Below are 22064 nucleotides of genomic sequence, written 5' to 3' on the forward strand. Positions count from 1 at the left end.
CAGTTACATAATTTGACAGTTCCGTATCCAAAAGCATGGTCAGAATTTGGGCCACTTTTGGAATCTTTGAGTAACTGCAGTAAAATTCAATTAATAATTCTTAGGTAACTTTTAGTACTATCAGTGAATTTTTTTTTTTTTTAAGATTTTATTTATTTATTTGACAGAGAGAGAGACAGCCAGCAAGAGAGGGAACACAAGCAGGGGGAGTGGGAGAGGAAGAAGCAGGCTCCCAGCAGAGGAGCCTGATGCGGGGCTCGATCCCAGAACACCGGGAGCACGCCCTGAGCCGAAGGCAGACGCTTAATGACTGAGCCACCCAGGCACCCCTTCAGTGAATTTTCATTGAAGACCTCATGTTAAAAAAAAAAAAAAATGTTGAAAATTTAGTTTTTCACTCTAATATTTAATTCCTAATGCTGAGAATATTCATTTTTTTCAATAAATGTATTGAGCACCTTCAATCTATAAGATTAAATACCTAGCTCTGTGACAGTAGTCCAGTTTTCTTTATTTAAAAACTGGTAATTAAGGTAACCCTAAATTTTTATCAAATTTGGACACTCCTTGAAAGGGGACAAAGATACTTTTAATATTTATTCTCAGGACAAAAGAGCAAAATGAGATTGTTCCAGGTGAGCCATATCAGGGTATTTGTGAGGATCAAATATGGCACTAAATGTAAAGTATTACAACAGCGTTTTCAGTACAGAAAATATTATTCCCTGAAAATGTTCTTTAGCCTAAGTTGAAAAAAAATTAGTTTCATCTATTTTTTGAAATAAGTTGAAAAAAGTTTCATCTATTTCTCTTACAGAGTTCTTATCAAGCAAGATATATAATCAAGATGAGGAGTCTAAAGAATTACTCTGTCTCAGTTTAACTAACCAAATATTTATTGCCCGCTTACTGTGTGCCAGCCTTTGGGTATATATGTATAAATAAGATAAAGCCTTTGCCTTTGAGAAATCACTAAATATGTAATATGTAATATAAATATGTAATGCAGTGATTCTCAACTGGGGCTGCAAAATGGAATCACTGGGGAGCTTTTTTTTTTTTTTTTTTAAATTGGTGCCCTACTCCCACTTCAATTCAATTAAATCAGAATCTCTGAGGATTGGCGCAGGCATCAATATTTGTAAAGTTCCTGAGTGATTTTTAAAGGGCACAGGAGTTGTGAACCTTTGGTTTTCTGGTAGAAATAGAAAGCAAAGAAATGCGGTAACTGTTACAGCAGGTTTGTAGGAGATGCCATGGAGGTAAAGAGGAGGAAATTCCTTATTATGGGGTAGGAAGAGAAAGTTTATGGAGGAGATAGGTGCCTGAGCAGAATCTTAAATGGTTTGCCTAAAATATAGAAGGAAAGGTAATTCGAAGATGATAGAAAATAGAGTCTATAAATTCATTATGGGATATGGCGTTGAAGTGTTATTTTTCCTTTCAAGGTTTTTAAATTTTTAAGTAATCTCTGCATCCAACATGGGGCTCGAACTCAAAACCCTGAGATCAAGAGTCACATGCTTCACCAAAGCATTATGCTAGACAGAAGCCAGATGTGAAATGCTCTATATGTCCTTCTAAGGAGTTTGAATACACAAATGATATTTATTGTTAGTTTATACTTTCATAAACATTTTGTTAAGTGATTCTTTCTTTGACCTACTATTAAAGGAGTCACTTATATACAGGGAACATAATTACTTTTAAATAATCTCATTTCATATTTTAGAATCGTAAAGTATCCACGAAAACTTGTTCTATATGGAGATAAATTTTAAAAATGCTTTCCTAATGATAGTTGTAATTGTTGAAAAACAGTAAAGATATTCACTTTCAAGTAATTTAGATTTTGTTAGAATAGATAAATTCCTGTAAAGGATTCATTTATTCATTCATCCAATAAATATTTGTGTGTCTGCAATGTGCTAAGCTTCCTAGGAAGGTGGTGGCTAAAGAGGATAATTTCCTCAAAATTTTTAGCTACATATGCGGTTCTTATTCTCTTTAGTAATTATATCGTTAGCTATTCTTACATTTCATAGTATTCTGATTTAGAATTTTATATTGTTTAGAACAATGCATTGTACTGTTGACTTTGCTGATCCACGGTAAAGTTTTCATAGAACTGCTGCACGGTGAGAACACTGGCAGGAATTGGGGAGTATACTGAAGTCTTAAGTGTAAAAGGCAAACTTCAAAACCTCAAAACTTTTGAATAACATACCTTTATGATCTTGTGGCAGGGAACGCTTTCTTAAACAAGAAATAATCATAAATATGACATTAAAATTTAGAACATCTGCTCATCAAAAGATGCCATAAAGAAAATGAAAAGGCGGGCCACAAAATCCAAAAGAGATGTTTACAGAACATATTATTGATAAAAGATTTTATATAAAGGATTTATATGAAAACCATATGAAAAAAAGCAAGAGAAAAGAAAATCTAAAACAACAGCTACAGGAAGACACAAATATGCATTATACAGAAAAGGCATAACCCATAAACTTATGAAAAGATATTAATAATCAGGAAAATCCAAGTTAAACATCAAAAATGCCAACGATTGATGGGATGTAAATTTTTATAAACATTTTGGAAATTTTTTTATTGTCTTATAAAATTGAACATGCATGTATCCTGTGATTCTGCCATTCTGTTCCTAGGAAACTCTTGCAGACCCATACCAGGCAACACTGAAACAAAGAACATAGTAGCACTATCTGTAGTATCCCTGGTTGGCTGAAGAATAGATACCAGTTAAGAAAGCACTCCAGCTCAACCATAACCAATAAACTAATCCAAAACCTGTAAACAATTTAAGCGACCATCAGTGGGAAAATGGATAAACTGTATAATCACACAGCAAAGTAATACGCAGTTGTGAAAGTGAATGACCTACAACTACATATAATGAATGAATCCGTAAGACTTAATGTTAACTTATGTAAAAAGCAAGTCAAAGGAGACTGTATACTACATAACATTTTTCTAAAGCTCAGAAAGAAGCAAAACTAGATTTTTTTTTTTTCTGGAGGTATGTGATAAAAGTTTTTAAAAACAGGCATTTATTCAGCCAAAACTCAGGTTTCTAAATGCCTTTGTGGAGGATACATAGTGATAGAGTTGGGAGACAGCATACCAGAAGATTCAACATACTGGTAATATTAGGATCTTGTGGGGGATAGTGATTTCACAGGTATTAATTTGATAACTTCATATACACTCTACATATCTTTTTCTGTGTACCAATTATTTCATAATAAAAATTTTAAGACAGAAAAACATTACGCAACTATAGTTGACCCTTTAACAACATGGGTTTGGATTGCATGGGTCTACTTACGTGCAGATTTTTTTTACAGTACTGTGAATGTATTTTATCTTATGATTTTTTTTCTCTTATGATTTTCTTAACATTTTCTTTTCTCTAGCCTACTTTATTATAAGAATACAGCATATAATACATATAACATTAAAAAAATATGTCTTAGTTGTTTAGCTGTCAGTAAGGCTTTGAGTCAACAATAGGGTATCAGTTAAGGTTTGGGGGAGGCAAAGTTAATCTTCCACTGTGAATTTATGTGAATTTTCCACTGTGTTGGGGGTTGGTGCCCCTACTCCTCTTTTTGTTTAAGGGTCAGCTGTGTAGTCTTTTTTCCCCCCAGAAATAAAACTACACAATTTAGGCATAATTTATTGTTGGGGACTTAAATACAAATTTTTGTATAGTATATATGTAGTTAATTTATAAAAAGGTAGAATTATTAAAACAATACTTTCATTATTATTGTCAAATTGATCTTTTTATTATCACTTAAAGTTTTATTACTTACTATGGTCAGTTAGTAAAAGTTTACTCTGAAAATGTGACAATTAAAAAATTTATATTTATTAACATTTAAAATGTGAAATATACATTTTTAAATGTCAAAAATAGTATTATACTAAACTACTCTTCTCTTTTCCCAGGATATTATCGCTGGATTCCTATATACCATTTTAATCTTAGCTATCTTCTATCCATTTGTGGACCTGATTGACAACTTCAATCAAACTCACAAATATGCTCCATTAATCATCATCGGGCTTCACTTAGCCTTGGGGATCTTTTCTTTCACTCTTGACACCTGGAGTACATCCCGAGGAGACACAGCTGAGATTCTAGGAAGTGGTGCTGGAATTGCATGTGGATCTCATGTTACCTATAACATGGGTCTAATATTAGATCCTTCTCTGGATATTCTACCATTAGCTAGGCCCCCCATTACTGCGACTCTGTGTGGAAAAGCCATATTGCGGATCCTCATTGGGATGGTATTTGTACTAATAGTCAGAGATATAATGAAAAAGATCACCATTCCTTTAGCCTGTAAAATCTTCAATATACCATGTGATGATGTTCGAAAAGCAAGACAACACATGGAAGTTGAACTTCCTTATCGGTATATTACCTATGGAATGGTTGGTTTCTCTATCACATTTTTGGTTCCTTACATATTTTTCTTTATTGGTATCTCTTGATGGAGAAATATTGTTTGTAAGAAAGGAGGGTATCAGTTACCGATATCTAAAATTATATTCTAGTTAAAAGCCAAATCAGAGTTAGGCTTTTGCAGGAATTTAACTTAAATAATTATTTAAGTAAATTCATAAGAGTCAGTGCATTTTATCATTGCACATTTAGATATTGTTTTAGGTGAGCTGAGCTATTTTAACAGGAAGAAAATGATAAGTATCCATTTAGAATGTTCATGTAATGTTTGGAGAGTTTTATGCTGTTATGAATTGGAGTTATATATAACATATATTAAGATACATAATGTACAATTATGTATCTAATATATGTTATATATGAAATAATATAAGTTATTTTAAACTGTGGGGCTGTATTATAAAATCAATAATAATATGCAAACAGTGTACCTGTATACCTGGGCTTAATACAGGCACGCTGTTATTAACAGATATTTAACATTTATTTACTATGGGAGCCATTTCCTAATTGAATTGCATAATTACTAGGCCAGAATTCATATGCCACCACATAATGATTTACTGCCTCTTTTTACACTGCCATCACCTTTCATGTTACCCATGATGTTGAACATGGGAGGCATTTTTAACGGACCAAATTTTCAGAAAAATTAGTTTTTTTATTCTTTTTTTTTTAAGTTCTGTACACTGTGTTGAATGTATTTTATTTGCAGTTGTTCTGGACATCAGTTTAATAATTCAGGTACTGAATTTTATTGCTTGCTAATTGTGCCTTTCTGTTGCTGAATTAAGAAATGCCATGTATACTGTGATATAAAAGTAAGATGCTAAGTTTATCTTAAGTTACACATAATCAGGCAAATATTTTTAAAATACATGTCAAACTAACAGGGCTAGAAGTAAGCCACCCTCAATTCTTTAGCCTTTGTTTGGAAAGAAATGTGGAATGGGCTAAACTTTCTCACTAATTTATTGGGAAGCTGAATGGATAAATATTTCCATTTTTGTAGGTATTTTTCTGTGCATTGTAAGTTATAGGAACAAGATATATTTTTTGTACATTGTCTTGATTGTTTATACTGCAGGTAGATATTTCCAATGAATGGAAATGTAATTGAAATTTATAGGTGGGACAATGCACATGCTTCATTTGTAAACAAACCGTTTTTCTAAATTATTTGGAAAGGATTGGATTTAGCAGTATTAGCTTTTAATACCCATTTATTAGCCACTTAAGGTAAATTTTAAAATCTAAAAGTATCAGTATTTCAGATCCTATTATTTTTTCAATTTTTATTATTTTCACAGTGGAAAATTTGGGTATCATATTAAACTATTCTTTATTCTTCTGTCTGTGCCTTTATATTTTGAAGTGTAATTGTAGTTAGGTTAACATTAAGTTTATTTGTAGTAAGTTTTTCATAAAGAAGAGAATTAACTTTCCATATAAATGAGCATCAGGTATGGAATTACTGACTTTAGTGCAATATCTGTCTGATTATCCAGAATTATCACTTAAGATGTTTCTATTTTGGACAGCATAACAATTTGAGCTCATATTTTTGTAATTCCGATTGAGAATTTAGGGACATGGTAATTTTTACCAACACTGAATCTGATAATTTTAAATAAAGCAACTAAATTTGGGACCTTTACCTATTAGTAAGAAACTAAAACACTTAGGAACATATCGGTACGTTGGAAAATGTGCAAAGAACTTTTCTTTCAAAATTTGTTTAATGAATTGAATTTTAGGGACTATTTCCCATAATTTGGGTCTATGCTATCTTGTCAATTTTTATATCTAGCTTAAAAGGTATTTGAAAATATTCCATTTCTTTGTGGTTTATTATTTTCTGTCCTATAACAGTTCCATGCTAAGTGTATTTTAAAATAAAAGCCAAATTCAGAATTGAAGGGTGTTTTGTTTGCCTTCTATGCATTTGTCTCTGTATTATCTGATAGAGATGTATAAAATATGCCTAGGATTTTCATGCTAGCAGGCTTTTCCTCTGAAGCATTTTATTCAAAATCAGAGTACTGTTTTCAGTAATAGAAGACAATGAAGAAATTCTTCAGGGTTCCAGCCAACTTTGAGCTCCAATTATGATCATTCTGACACTGTACTTTTAGTGAAAAGTTTCATATTTCTTTTAAGAAACTTATGACTAGGGGCACCTGGGTGGCTCAGACAGTTAAGCATCTGACTCTTGTTTTCGGCTCATGTCATCATCTCGGGTTGTGAGATTGGTCCCCACCCTCTGGCTCCGTGCTCAGTGTGGATTCTGCATGAGATTCTGTCCCTCTCCCGCTCCCTCTCCTCGCTCATGCTTGCTCTCTAAAATAAATACATAAATAAAATCTTTTTTTTTTAAACTTATGAATAAAATATGTTTCAGCAAAATCTGTGGCCAATAGTATTATAGGTAGTTGACTGCTAATTCATTGTTTCAGGAATTAAACAATATTAGGAATAGGTATTTTTTTCAAGCTGTATAAACATATGGACATTTCATTCTGTGATTTTAAAATGCTGTGATGGGGCGCCTGGCTGGCTCAGTAGGTAGAGAGCACTCTTAATCTCAGGGTTGTTGAGTTCAAGCCCACCCTGGGGGTAGAGTAAAGCAATGCTACTAGAGTAGATTTACATAATTATTTTTATTTCCTAGCTTTCTTTATATGTAGTCTTTATTAAATGTTTCTTTCAAAGACAACATAAAAATTCGGTGATAAAAGTATAATTTAAAAGAAAATTTTCATAAAACATTCCATAAGGACGAGTAAATACTAGAATATTTTTATTTTGAGTATATGATAACACAATTTTATACAGCAAAGATTTTTTTATTTGCAAAGCAATTTCATTCTTGTTAACAAAGAATGTCTTCTCCAGATTTAAAAACCTGTTTAATCTGGACATGAGTCAGAACCAATTTTTAAAATTCAACTTTAGGGGCACCTGGGTGGGTCAGTCCATTAAGCGTCTGACTGTTGGTTTTGGCTGAAGTCATGATCTTGGGGTCCTGAGATGAAGGCCAGGTTGGGGAGTCTGCTGCTCTCCCTCTCCCCCTCCCCCCACTTGCGTGTGCACTCTCTCTCTCTAAAATAAATAAATCTTAAAAAAAAATAAAATTCAGGGGCGCCTGGGTGGCTCAGTCATTAAGCGTCTGCCTTGGGCTCAGGGCATGATCCCGGCATTATGGGATCGAGCCCCGCATCGGGCTCCTCTGCTGGGAGCCTGCTTCTTCCTCTCCCACTCCCTCTGCTTGTGTTCCCTCTCTCGCTGGCTGTCTCTCTCTCTGTGTCATGAATAAATACAATCTTTTTAAAAAAATAAAAAATTCAACTTTATAGCTGAATTAGTTTTTCTGAAAGGAGTTTTTATTGTTTGCTAAGCAGATTTTTTGAGAAAGGGAACAAGCAATAGTTTGAGAAGAGTACTGTAACTGGACATAGTGGATGGTACCATGCAGGATATTTTGTCGAATTCTGTTCATGTTCTTCTAGTTTTTTCTGTAGTATACATAAGTTACAAAGAAATCTCTTTACATTTGAATTTTAATTGTGGTTACATAAGCTGTAAATAGCACAATAAAAGTAAGTTTTAATGTGCTAAATGTAAAGGACATTTTAGACTTCATTTTTCAGCCCACCAAATCACTACAGGTCTTTATAAACAAAGCATGCCTTCCTTGTGAGACACAAAGGAGAGAAAATTCAAAGAAAGATAGAAGAAACATTTTTTTAAATAAAAATGTTTACTGAAATAAACACTAACTTGTTAACCTCAACTAGCTGGTGTTTACTAATTTTGTGTTTTTCCTTTCACCATCTTTAGTCTTGGTGTATTTTCCATGGATAAGTTTAAAGAGCCCAGCCCCTAGTACTGCAAGCAATAGGATATGACAGAATATGTTTGTACATTAGGAGGTTTCCCCCGATTTTCTGAAAGCGAAATGAATTGTAAAATTGCTTTATGAACTAATAACAGATTATATCATGATGTCTGCAACAGCGTTCAACTATGTCACAAAGTCCATTATCTCAGGTTTTAAAAGTTCGTAGTTTGTAGTATCTGATTTCATATGTATTTTTAAAGTTTTCTTTGTTACATGACATATTCTTATGAGATATAAAATGGATTCTTTAAAAAAAAATTACTATAGTAGTATTACCTCTTCAGATTTGGGGTTTATCCCTTGTCCTATATCAGGGGTTCTCTTAAATGAAATCCATTATAGCACATATCATAACCTCTAATTATCTTATATATTATTGACTTTTCAAATTTTCTGTCTTCATCTCTATGATGTAAGCTCCATGAGCAAAAGCAGCTTGTTGCTTCTGTTTACTTCTGGGTCCCTGGGACACAGGAGGCATTCAATTAATATATGTTTATATTTTATTTAAAATTTTATTTAAAATTTAAATTTTTATTTAAATTATTTATGGACACAAGCTGTAAAATTTTAAAATTAACATATAACTTAATTTATAAGTATCATTAACCAATTATAAACCTAAATACAGCATTTACATCTGAAATATTTTTCTACCTTTACTAAAAATAGTCTACATTTTCCACCTGTTATATATGTTAAGGGGAATTACAGAATTATAAGATATTTTAGACATATGGGATCTTAGAGCTCATTTATGGCAATTGTTTACCAAATTCACAAATCTATGACATTATTAGCAGACACAGGCATACTTCAGACATATTGTGGGTTTGGTTACAAAACACTGCGATAAAGTGAATATCACGATAAAGTGAGTCAAATTAATGTTTTGCTTTCCCAGAGCATATAAAAGTTATGTTTATACTATACTGTAGTCTATTAAGTGTCCAATAGCAATACATCTAAGGAAACAATGTACATACCTTAATTTAAAAATACTTCATGGCTAAAGAATGCTAACCATCATCTGAGCTTTCAGTGAGTCCTAATCACTGATCATCATCATCATCATAATGAAAATTTTGAAATACCGCAAGAATTACCAAATGTGACACAGACACACAAAGTGAACAAATGCTGCTGGAAAAATGGCTCTGATAGAGTCGCTTGACACAAGTGTTGCCACAAACCTTCAATCTGTAAAAACCCCACAAAATCTGTGAAAAGCCATAAAATGAGGTATGCTTGTAATTATGCATAATCTTCTTACTTACAGTCAGGTAGATTATAACTTTATAATACACTGTTGAACAGTTTGGGTTTTTTAAAGATTTTATCCATCTGTTTGAGAGGCAGAATGTGCACAAGCAGGGTGAGTGGCAGGCAGAGGGAAAGGGAGAAGCAGGCTTCCCGCTGAGAACGGAGCCTGACGTCCTGGGATCACGACCTGAGCCGAAGGCAGATGCTTAGCCCACTGAGCCACCCAGGTGCCTCTGCTGAACAGTTCTAAGTGAAATAAAATTTTGTTGGGCTAAGAGCAGGGTGGTGGGGCAGAGGATACATTTTTGGTAGAAGCAATGGGATGAGCCAAAGACGAGATGGGAAGGTGTTAGACGTGTTAGCAAACAAATGCATTGCCGTCTGCATGGAGCACAAGGTACCAGGAAGGGAGCAGGAGGATATAAAGCTGAAAAGTTTGTTAACATGTTTAATAAACAATGAGTATAGGGCCCGGGTGGCTCAGTTGGTTAAGCGGCTGCCTTCAGCTCAGGTCATGATCTAGGGTCCTGGGATTGAGCCCCACATCGGGCTCCCTGCTCAGAGGGGAGCCTGCTTCTCCCTCTCCTGCTCCCCCTGCTTGTGCTCTCTCTCTCTCTCCCTGTCAAATGAACAAAATCTTAAAAAAAATGAGTGTAAATACTGAAGTGGTGCCTTTCTTTACCAGTAGAAGAGCTGCACTATTTATTACTCACTTAGCTTGGGGATAAAATTACACCCAACTTGGAGGTAATCAAAACTATTGTTTGATAAATAAGTATTTGTTTCTTGTTTTTTTTTTTAATCTGTGATAAAGAGCTTATGCGTTTTGCTCTAAGTTTTGTTTACTTATTAAGAGGAAAAACAAGGCAATTTCATATATTAATCTTGGATTTAAAATGAAGAAGCCCAAGGCCTTGAATTTGGGTGACATGAGATCATGAATGCTAGAGCTGCACTTATTGGGAGGAGGAAGCCCCCAGGGAGTGAATAAAACTTTGAATACGAAGTTGTCTGCTCCTTGCCTTCTAAACCCTCACTAGAGGGACGTAAAACAAACTAATGTTATACCCAGACACCTGCTAACAGACCACGAGGAAACGGGTCATGAGGATAAGGAAGAGGCTGCAGTCAAGCTACAAGGAGCCTTTGTTCTACAGTGAGAACTCCCTCCCAGGGGACTCACTCTGGGATTTCCAGTCATGCTCTCGGAAGAACGTTAGTGTTCTTCAACTTATTTCTTATCCCACCATACTGAGACTGTCACATTTCTTCTATGGATTGAGGTCAGAACTTATCACATATATGACTAACCCCAACTGCTTGAGACACGAAGATTGTGAGGTGAGTGTAGAAAGGGTGTTTGCTAGTAGAATCACAGACACCAAAATATGTTCCCCACTTATGACGTAATCCCCAATACACCCATGACCACCTAATTTTCCTGATTCAACATTATTGTTCAAGAAGGCTCTTGACTTCCTCATTAAGACTATGTGTGACTTATTTTAAAAAGACATAATGACCATGTTTACCTTACAGTTAGCCCCAAACATGTTACCAGCTATTGCAGATCTGTAAGTATAGACATTCCATATATATCATTCACCTGAAATTCTCATTCCAAAGAAACTTGACTGACTGTTCCATGAGATAGTTTCATAAGTAGAAAGGAAAGATTATAGACTTCTGTTTTGGGGGGCTTTAATACATTCCATGTCATGATATGTTAATGTCTCATAAAACTCGCTTCAGATTTTGGGCTTGCAAGCAGCGGTTTTTCTCAAATCCTGACCCTGACACTTTATAGAACTCTTTTGTCCATTCTTGTGAACATTTTTGTGTAAATTCCATTCTCTGTGAAGATGCTAGTGCCAAACTGGTATTGACTTTCATGTTCCCATTCTGTGTCTGTTCTCTCTCAAACACAGTGACAAAACAGGTTTGTGAAATAAAAGAAACACATTCAAGCCAGTATGTTACAGATGAAGAAATCAGAAGACCAGAAGTTTTGTTTTGAATTTATTTTGGACTTTGACCCTAATTTGCTATACCTTTAGGCACTAGCTCTGTCTTCTATGAGACACAGTTTCCTCACATATAAAATAAAGAGGTTAGACTTGATAGTCTCTAAGATCCCTTTCAACATTAAAATTTAATAAACTGTATTAGACCAAGTAAAAACAAAGGGAATATTTCTATTGCTTGTACTATGCTACTAAAATTTAAAGAAAAAAACTACAAATTTTAATTGATTTCCACTAAGGAAATGAGTTGGAGCATATCTTGTCCTGTCCACAAAAAGTTTGCATACACCCCTTTAAGAAAGTTATGTTTCTCTAAAAAGAAACGAGTTAATTGCTTTACAAGGGTCATAACATTGGTTTGAATGGCAAGGTTTAAAGTGACTTCGAAGTATTACCTAATTCAACCCACTCCAAATAGTTCTGAATTGTGGTCACCCTAAACAGATAGTTTTTTGTTAAAAAATAAAAGTAGGGGGAAACAGGGTAGACATCAAAGACCTCAGTAATTCTATAATTCATTGAAAAAATGTTACTAGCTATGGGGAAGGATGTGTAAATGAAAAAGGGAGAAAAAAGAAAATCTTTGGACTCTCATTCAGAGCTAAAACAGAAGAGAATCCTGGATAAGGCATGTAAAATTACCTTATTAACAAGCGTAAACCTGGTATGAACCTTGAAGATTCAGGCTGCATTTTTGAAAATAAGACCCGTGTAATATAAAACATTTTAAAATTGTAGAGCACAGTATCAAGTTATAAATATATTTTTTAAAGATTTTATTTATTTGAGAGAGAGAGCAGAGCAAGTGAGAGAGAGCGTGAGCGGTGGTGAAAGACAGAGGGTGAGGGAGAAGCAGATTCCCCACTGAGCAGGGAGCCTGATGTGGGGCTTGATCCCAGGACCCTGGGATCATGACCTGAGCCAAAGGCTGACACTTAACCCGCTGAGCCACCGAGGCGCCCCATAAATATTTTTTAAAATAAAGTAAGCCAAACATAAAATCCCTACCTTTGTTCACTAGAACATTTCTAAATTTAATAATGCTTCCTGAAGAAAGGCATTTTAAAAATAAAAGTTCTGTTAGAAAACATGAAGTTATTCCTGAATGTCATTCAGTGGTTTTCTTATGATGGTCCTACTGTATAATTTCTCAACTTTGTGATGGTGCAGAAGTGATATTTATTCAGTAGAAACTGTACATGGAATTTTGAATTGACATCTTTTCTGGCTAGTGAGATGTAGCACGACACTCTTGTGATGCTGGGCAGTGGCAGCGAGCCCCCTCCCAGTCAGCCAAGTGATTATGTGGTTAAACAGCCAATACACTTGCAACCACTCTGTACCCATACACCCACTCTGTTTTTCACTTTCAGTACAGTATTCAGTGTTTTACATGATATATTCAACACTTTATTATAAAATAAGCTTTGTGTTGAATGATTTTGCCCAAATGGAGACTAATGTGTTCTGAGCCCATTTAAGGTAGGCTATGCTAAACTATGTTCGGTGGGTAAGGAATGCATTTTTGACTTCGATATTTTCAGCTTGACAGTGGGTTTACCAGGACATAAATCTGTGTTAAATGAAGGAAGATCTGTAATTGAAATGAAATCCCAACACCTTCAGAATGTCATCAGGGCCCCACATAATCTGGCCTTACCTACCTCTTTGCCTCAAACTCCATTCCAATCACAACGGCCTATTTATCTAACTCAAGCATCACAGACTTTGCCACTGCCATCTCCCTTGCCTGGAATACTCCCCTACCTCTTCATATGGATGGCTTCCCCTGTTCATTCAATTAAATAGCATCTTCTCAATGAAGTTTTCCCTGGTCATCTTACCTAACAGAGCCCCCATCTCCTGTATGTTTTTCTTTATAATATTATCTTGTATTTTGTTCATAGCACTGAAATTACCTCGTTTATTTGTTTGCTTTTTATATTCTTTCCTCACTAGTATGGAAGCTCTGTGAGGGCAGAGACCATATCTATCATATTCTATGCTTTATTCCCAGCACCTAGATTTAGTAGGAACTCAACACATACTTGTTTATGAAAGACTGAATGGATCTGCCTTATTATTTTAAAGTGCTGCATGGTGTAATCACACAATTCTACCACAGTTTATTTAACTATCACGCTATTAATGGACTTTCAGATTGCCAACTTTTTGCTACAACAATGCTACTCTGAAGATTCTTTTTTAAAATTTTGTTTATTTGAGAGAGAGAGACTGAGCGAGAGAGAGCACGTGTGCGAGCCGGGGGAAGGCAGAAGGAGAGGGAGAATCTCAAGTAGACTCTGTGCTCAGCGCAGAGCCGGGCGTGGGGCTTGATCTCATGATCCCGAGATGATGACGTGGGCCAAAATCAAGAGTCGGATGCTTAACTGACTGAGCTACCCAGGCGCCCCGCCTTGTGTCTTTTTGTAATTGCACGTGACTACATATAGGCAGGGAGCCAACAAGAAATAAGTAAATAAGACGATATCCTGTCCTCTTCTCCAACATTTGTTTCCTTTTCTCACAGAAATTTGAAGAGCTCTCATATACAAAATAATTTTTATGTATTTTATTTTTTTTAAGTTGGCTCCATGCCCAGTATGGAGCCAAATGCAGGCTTGAACTCACAACCCTGAGATCAAGACCTGAAGTGAGATCAAGAGTCAGATGCTTAACCAACTGAGCCACCCAGGACCATTAATACACAAAATAATTTTTAAACATAAAATAAGTCTTTTTTTGGTAATAGCTCAGATCCAAAGAGAAAGTCTTACATTCTTACATCAAGAATGTATTCTCTGTCCCAATCTAGTTAGATTTCAAATTCTCTCATATCACAAAAATCACCATGGGATTGTAAGAAGATAGAACAAGACTTTTAAAATTACCTCTGCAAATAATCTGAAGTTTGATGTTTCATCATCTCATGGTTTTAATCATCTCTCTTGGCTCCCTGCCTATATATATCTTCAGCAACTTATACTGGAATGTTAAAAAGTGCTATGCTGAGCATTTTGCAACTATCATTTTAAATGGATGTTTATTATTTACATTAATTTTTATATTTAAAAACTTGCTATACTGAAAGAAATGATCTATTTTAAGAAAAATAATAGCAAGAATTAAAAGACAACAGATCTGTTAATATTGTTCCTCATGGCCAATAATTTCTTGTAGTCCTTACTCTTTCCCACCAGGCATCCCAAAATGGTTTTTAAAAATAAAAGTAATTGTCTCATTTATCTGAATGTCTAGAAGTAGTAGGCTCCAGGCCATGTTTGATCCAGTGAAATCTAAAGCCATGGAAATAGATATAACTGCTTCTGGAGCAATCTGCACAACGTATGTTTCATCTCAAAGACAAACACCAATCAACTTTTTGCTGAAGGGCTATTAAGAAGAATTATTTAAATTCTGTCGATAGGGGGCGCTTGGGTGGCTCAGTCAGTTAAGCATCTGCCTTCAGCTCAGATCCTGATCTCAGGATCCTAGGATAGAGCCCTCATCAGGATCCTTGCTCAGCAGGGAGTCTGCTTCTCCCCCTGCTCCTTCCCCTGCTCGTGCTGTCTCTCTCTCTCTCTCTCTCCCAAACAAATAAAATCTTAAAAAAAAAATAAATTCTGTCGATAGGAGTTGATAAATAACAAGATTCAACCAAGTTACATTTGAAGATCTAATTGGCTTTTATTAAACAATTCATGAACTGGGCAGCACTCCATCTAGCAAGTACAGAGGCACTCCAAGGACTAGTATTAAATAGGTTTTTATAGATCAAGGTTGGGGTGGGGTGACAAGAAATCGATTAGCAAAAGAAAAGGATTATTTCAAGGAGGCTGTTTGCTAGGGGAAAAAGCAAAGGTTACCTCATCTTTCTTTGGGGGATGGAGAGGACCCAGGTGACAGAGTCATTGGTGCTGATATAAGAAAAATTCCCTGACTGCCCAGTTAAGGCCACATTTCTGGGGAAGATTCAAACTGCAATTAGATTGGGTATTAAGCCCCAGTTTGGGAACCTGGTCTAAGTGACACCACTTTGGGCCTGCGGTTTGCTTTTTTAACAGAATGCTACAGTCACTTAATGATGTCTACCAAGGGCAAAGGTGAGAGGAGGTAGAAGATAGGAAGGCAATGCAAGAAACACTAAAATCCAGGAGCACCTGGGTGGCGCAGTCGTTAAGCGTCTGCCTTCAGCTCAGGGCGTGATCCTGGCATTATGGGATCGAGCCCCACATCAGCAGGCTAGGAGCCTGCTTCTTCCTCTCCCGCTCGCCCTGCTTGTGTTCCCTCTCTCGCTGGCTGGCTCTTCAGCAGCTGGCTGTCTCTGTTAAATAAATAAATAAAATCTTTAAAAAAGAAAGAAAGAAAAGAAACACTAAAATCCAGACTGAAAAGGAGAGAGTTCCCAGAAGAATAAAGAGATCAACAGTGTCTAACAGTACTAGAAGGATTCAGGATGATGGTAGAAAAAAAAGCCATGGATGTCTTGTTTATCTTTATAAAAGAAATTTTAATAGTGTATGTGGTAGGGGAAGTAAAATTTTAATAAATGATTAAATGATATTATTTTATTTTATTTTTTTTACAGATTTTATTTATTTATTTGACAGAGATAGAGACAGCCAGCGAGAGAGGGAACACAAGCAGGGGGAGTGGGAGAGGGAGAAGCAGGCTCATAGCAGAGGAGCCTGACGTGGGGCTCGATCCCATAATGCCGGGATCACGCCCTGAGCTGAAGGCAGGCGCTTAACTGCTGTGCCACCCAGGCGCCCCTAAATGATATTATTTTAAAGGGAAAAAAGGAGTTGGGAAATGAGGCGGTAAGTACATTTCTGAGGTTTATAGATTTGTGAAACTGGTAGATACATGCTAGAACTGATTTTATTACATACAGTTTTTAAAAATCTACATTAAATCTAAGATTAGACTGTATCTGAATCAGTAAGAATGTAAAATCTAAATGATTTTATTACATACAGTTTTTAAAAATCTACATTAAATCTAAGATTAGACTGTATCTGAATCAATAAGAATGTAAAATCTAAATGATTTTATTACATACAGTTTTTAAAAATCTACATTAAATCTAAGATTAGACTGTATCTGAATCAATAAGAATGTAAAATCTAAAGCTAACAATATCCATCAAATGACTTTGTGGCACCTGATCATAAGCAATAAATTAAGCTTTTATCTTACATTTGTCAAACAAAGAGAAAACATTAGGGAACCACATCAAGGGGATCAGCTCAGCCACCTGAAGCTGTGACTCGCCATGCGCAGTCTCCTGACCAGCAGCATCAGCATCACCTGGGAACTTGGCAGAAAGGCAATTCCTGGCTCCCATCTCAGGCTTTCTGAATGGAAAACTTTGGGACCGGGACCCAGCAATTTGTTTAACAAGCCCACCAGGTGATCTGGATGTACACTCCAGTTACTGTGTTATAACAGCACTTTCTCATTAAATAAGCCACATAGTTATTAAGTTACTGATCCACTTGGTCTGCCCGCCCTAGATTCTGTACTGCCAAATCCTTTCATGGGGTTAGAGCCAACTAAAAGTCTTTTAAGGGTATTGTGGTCTATTGACCGGCTGTGGTCTATTAAGAAGCTCTGGAGGGGCGCCTGGGTGGCACAGCGGTTAAGTGTCTGCCTTTGGCTCAGGGCGTGATCCCGGCGTTCTGGCCCCACATCAGGCTCCTCCGCTATAAGCCTGCTTCTTCCTCTCCCACTCCCCCTGCTTGTGTTCCCTCTCTCGCTGGCTGTCTCTATCTCTGTCGAATAAATAAATAAAATCTTTAAAAAAACAAAAAAAAAGCTCTGGAGAAAAAAAAGAAAGAAAGAAAGCTCTGAGCTAGAGGAAAGATGATTACTCACACTGGGGGCCAGTAATCCCCACAAGTAAGAGAACTTCCTCTCCCTAATGCCCTCTCCCCAACTCCCCATGGCTTGAACTCAGAAGTCTCAGGCACCCTGAGCAAATTCCTGACACACCAAAACTTCATACAATAATTTTTGACACATTCATCTGTGAAGAACAATTTTCAGTTTTTGACTCACTACCCATTTACATGTCCGACAAAAATTCTTCCTTTTTACAACAGTTTATTTGTACATCTACTACACTGCTTTTTAAACATTATACTGCATTTCAAAATAATCAGATCCTTTAAAAAGATCCCTCCATCTAAAAAGCATGCTTCTCTCTCTCTCTTTAAAGATTTTATTTATTTGACACAGAGAGAGAGAAAGCAAGCACAAGCAGAGGGAGTGGCAGAGAGGGAGAGGGAGAAGTCTCCCCGTTGAGCAGGGAGCCCTATGTGGGGCTCGATCCCAGGACCCCGGGATCATGACCTGAGCTGAAGGCAGACGTTTAACCAACTGAGGCACCCAGGTGCCCCAAAAGCATGCTTCTCTTGCCAAGTTCTCCCTCTCAGTCTTGTGATTATCTAAGGTCTATACTTAAAGTAATTAAAATTTGGCTTCCCCATAAAATATCAACCTAGTATCAAAAAACAGATTATCTAGCCAATGTCATAGGGTTGACTCAGCTGAACCCGTGCTCACTATGCAAGACTTTCTTACTTTCTCTGTTGACTGTGATTTGGTTCCTTCACTGGTCAGTCTGTGTGCTATGGGCATGAGGCTAGAAATGGCAATGTCACATCTGCAAAGCCTATGTATGCCAAGAAAGAAGGTCTAAGAACCCCACCACTTAGATCAATAATTGTGTGATTCATATTTGTAAAACTGGTGAAGAACATTTCTTTTTCAGTGTTTTATTTTCTTTTGTTTCAGAGAGGAAGAGAGAGAGAGAGAGAAAGAAAGAGAAGGGGAGGGCGGGCAGAGATAGAATCCTAAGCAGGCTCCATGCCCAGGGCAGAGCCAGACTCAGGGCTCAGTCTCATAGCCCTGAGATCATGACCTGAGCCAAAACCAAGAGTTGGACACTCAAAGGACTGAGCCACCCAGGTGCCCCTTTAACAGGCATTTTCACTTTTCTATTAAAAAACAACAACAACACTAAGAGGGACACCTCCCTCTGTCCCTCTCCCTGCTCACACACTCTCTCTCTGAAATAAATTTTTAAAATCTTAAAAAAAAAAAAAAAGGAAATGCCCATTAGTGATCAAGATTTATAATAAAAATTATACTATGGGTTTAATAGATATCTGTGCCATCAATTTCAAAGCATTGTTTATAACAACCTTAAGAGTGACATCTCTGTTTCTCTTTCTGAACTGAAAACAAATCAATAATTCATTTCAATTAGTACATCCAATCATTTTAATTAGTACAACAAAAGTCATGTATCACTAATGTTTACTAATAATTGTGCAACAGCATAAACTACCATGGTTCGAATAACCTTCACTTATCAACATTTAAATTGACACTATTATTTTTAAAGATTTTATTTATTTGAGAGAGAGAGTGTGCACACAAGTGGGGGGAGGGGCAGAGGGCAAAGCAGACTCCCCCGCTGAGCAGGAGCCGATGCTGATGCCGGGGCTCTACACCAGGACCACGAGATCACGACGTAAGCCGAAGGCAGCCGCTTAACCAACTGAGCCACCAGGTAACCTACTTCTACTGCATTCAATAACGTATATTTAGTAACTTCAGTTTTTTCTAGCGTAAACTGAACAAACTGAAATTTTTTACTTCCGCCTAAATTTATCCAGATATTTCAAGTCAGCATTTTATTTTTCTGCTATGCAAGCAGAAAGTCCTGAACTTGAAATACTTCACTTTAGGGGCGCCTGAGTGGCTCAGTTGGTTGAGCATCTGCCTTCGGCTCAGGTCATGACCTCGGGGTCCTGGGACGGAGCCCCACATCCAGCTCTCCACTCAGCGGCGAGTCTGCGTTTCCCTCTCCCTCTGGGATCTCTCTCTTGCTTTCACTCTCTCTCAAATAAATAAAATCTTTTTTTTTTTTTTAAAGGTTTTATTTATTTATTTGACAGAGATAGAGACAGCCAGCGAGAGAGGGAACACAAGCAGGGGGAGTGGGAGAGGAAGAAGCAGGCTCATAACGGAGGAGCCTGATGTGGGACTCGATCCCAGAACGCCGGGATCACGCCCTGAGCCGAAGGCAGGCGCTTAACCGCTGTGCCACCCAGGCGCCCCCAAATAAATAAAATCTTAAAAAAAAAATACTTCACTTTAAGGACAGTTCTATTGCAGGAAAGAAAAATCCCACAAATCAGTACCCTAATAATTATAAAACTACAAAATGGTTGGAAAGAAATGTGTACCTCTCTTATGCTTACTGGAGCTTTAGACTCCAATAAAAAAAATCTCATCTGATTAAGGACCAAGCAGAGGTAGGGAACGGTTTTCCAGGTCTAAAAACAAATCAGTAACAAGAGGATGAAGACTTCCCAATTGTTAATAATTAATTATCAGTTCAAACTATAAAAGGCTACCATGTATTCCCAGATTGGAAATTAATCTTCATTACCAGACTTACACAGATCTTCCTCTCTACCATGTTCAAAAAAGAGCACAACTAATGCAGTGGTGGGAATTTCCAATATTATATACCTAGCAAATATACCATTAATAATACTGCAGAAAACTTAACCTACATATGCTACCTTTTTCAAGGTTCTCAATATATAAATGTTTCAAATAAGCGTTCGATACAAATGCTGATGATACAGGTTGGCATTTAAAAAGATTTTGTTCTATTTCTGTTTATGGTGTTTCTAGGATAGTAGTCTGACTATTTTTACCTTATGAAGAGTGTGTTCTCTCTTGAATCCAAATTAGTGACATTTTGAAAATTTAGTAATATGTATAACCACATAAGAGTAAAACAGTAGTTGTTTTTTCCAGAGAAAGAATTTCTCTGATCCTTTGCAGCTATTCAAAACAGTATATTGGAGGTTTACAAAATCAGGAAATAACATTAACAACTTACTTTCACTGTCTGTGATAGAGAAGTCCTAAACTCATCAGCAGTAATTTGCACGTTTTTATATTATCTATACTTTAAAGTGTATTGATTTATAGCTAAATGTCAGTTGTCCCTCTGCTTCTCCCCCCCCACTTGCAGACACGTGCTCTCTCACTCTCTCAAATAAATAAATCTTAAAAAAAAAAAAAAAGTAACTCTCTCATCACAGAAAGGATGTTTGAGTTCCATGCACTAATTACTCCATGTATAATTTTGGATTGTTTGGCCAGGAAAAAACTTGAAAACTATATTTTCACTCTTACATCTTGAATTTTCACCTAGTTTAGAATGCAATTAAAATACTTAATTGTATCAGCTTGGAGAGTTTGATTAAAGAATAAAAAGCATTCTGTCAATGCAGTACTTACTATTCACTACCAAACTTTGTGGACTGTACATTCATCATAAAAAATGTTTAAGTGTTCATTCCCAATCTTTAAGTAACAAATTATATGTACTATAGCAATATTCTTCATATTATAAGATACACACAGAATAAGGATTTTTAAAGAATGAGATCTTTAAAATAATTTTTACTTGTTAACATTTCTCAAATATTTTGCTCTCACCAAAAAGATTAATAATGATAATTTCATTATTTCTGAAAATCTTGGTTTTACGTATTGGATATGAAGATACTTGTGAGCGTGAGTCTCCATTCAATTTATTTTACTTCTTGGTTTTAATGTTATTATAGATGAAAAACATACCTCAAAAAGGTAGTAAGATTCAAAGGGAATTAGTACAAAATAAGGATACTCACTTATTCTATCCTATATCTTAACTATGGGGATTTCTGTGAAATTCCACTAGAAATATCCATCTTCCCTAACCTCAGCCAGAAGATGTTGCATTTTTATATCAAAAAAATAGATTAAAAATCTACTATAACTCATTTAGAAAGTTTTCAAACAAATTTGACAGTCAATTCTGAATTTCAGTGTACTTGAATTTTTATAGGCGAAAACTGTCATTTTCAGCAATAAAATCACACAACAGAAACATTTCCAAGCATGTACTTTCAAATTATACATGCTTTTGATAAGAAATTACTTTTCCAAAGAGCCGAGGGTCCATTTCTGGGTTCTCTATTCTGTTCCATTGGTCTATGTGTCTGTTTTTGTGCCAGTACCATGCTGTCTTTGTGATCACAGCTTTGTAGTACAGCTTGAAATCCGGCATTGTGATGCCCCCAGCTTTGTTTTTCCTTTTCAACAATTCCTTGGCGATTCGTGGTCTTTTCTGGTTCCACACAAATTTAAGGGCTGTTTGTTCTAGTTCTTTGAAAAATGTCATTGGTATTTTGATCAGGATAGCACTGAAAGTGTAGATTGCTCTGGGTAGCATGGACATTTTAACTATGTTAATTCTTCCGATCCATGAGCATGGAATATTTTTCCATCTTTTTGTGTCTTC

At 36.1% G+C, this 22064-nt stretch overlaps 1 protein-coding gene and 1 long non-coding RNA gene across 2 annotated transcripts in view; one reads left to right on the forward strand and one right to left on the reverse strand.

Moving 5' to 3' along the window:
- The window catches only part of SGPP1 (sphingosine-1-phosphate phosphatase 1), a 32133-nt gene extending 25716 nt beyond the window's left edge, over positions 1 to 6417 (forward strand). Inside the window, exon 3 of the mRNA XM_040641807.1 lies at positions 3976 to 6417. Coding sequence (XP_040497741.1) covers positions 3976 to 4527 — 552 coding nt within the window. The 3' untranslated portion in view covers positions 4528 to 6417. The remainder of the gene's footprint in view (positions 1 to 3975) is intronic.
- Positions 1 to 22064, reverse strand: part of LOC103672372 — a 49133-nt gene that overhangs the window by 7194 nt on the left and 19875 nt on the right. The gene's annotated exons all lie outside the window — the stretch shown is intronic.

The sequence above is a fragment of the Ursus maritimus genome, unplaced genomic scaffold (genome assembly GCF_017311325.1).
Source record: "Ursus maritimus isolate PB19 unplaced genomic scaffold, ASM1731132v1 scaffold_25, whole genome shotgun sequence".
In the NCBI taxonomy this organism is placed as follows: Eukaryota; Metazoa; Chordata; class Mammalia; order Carnivora; family Ursidae; genus Ursus; species Ursus maritimus.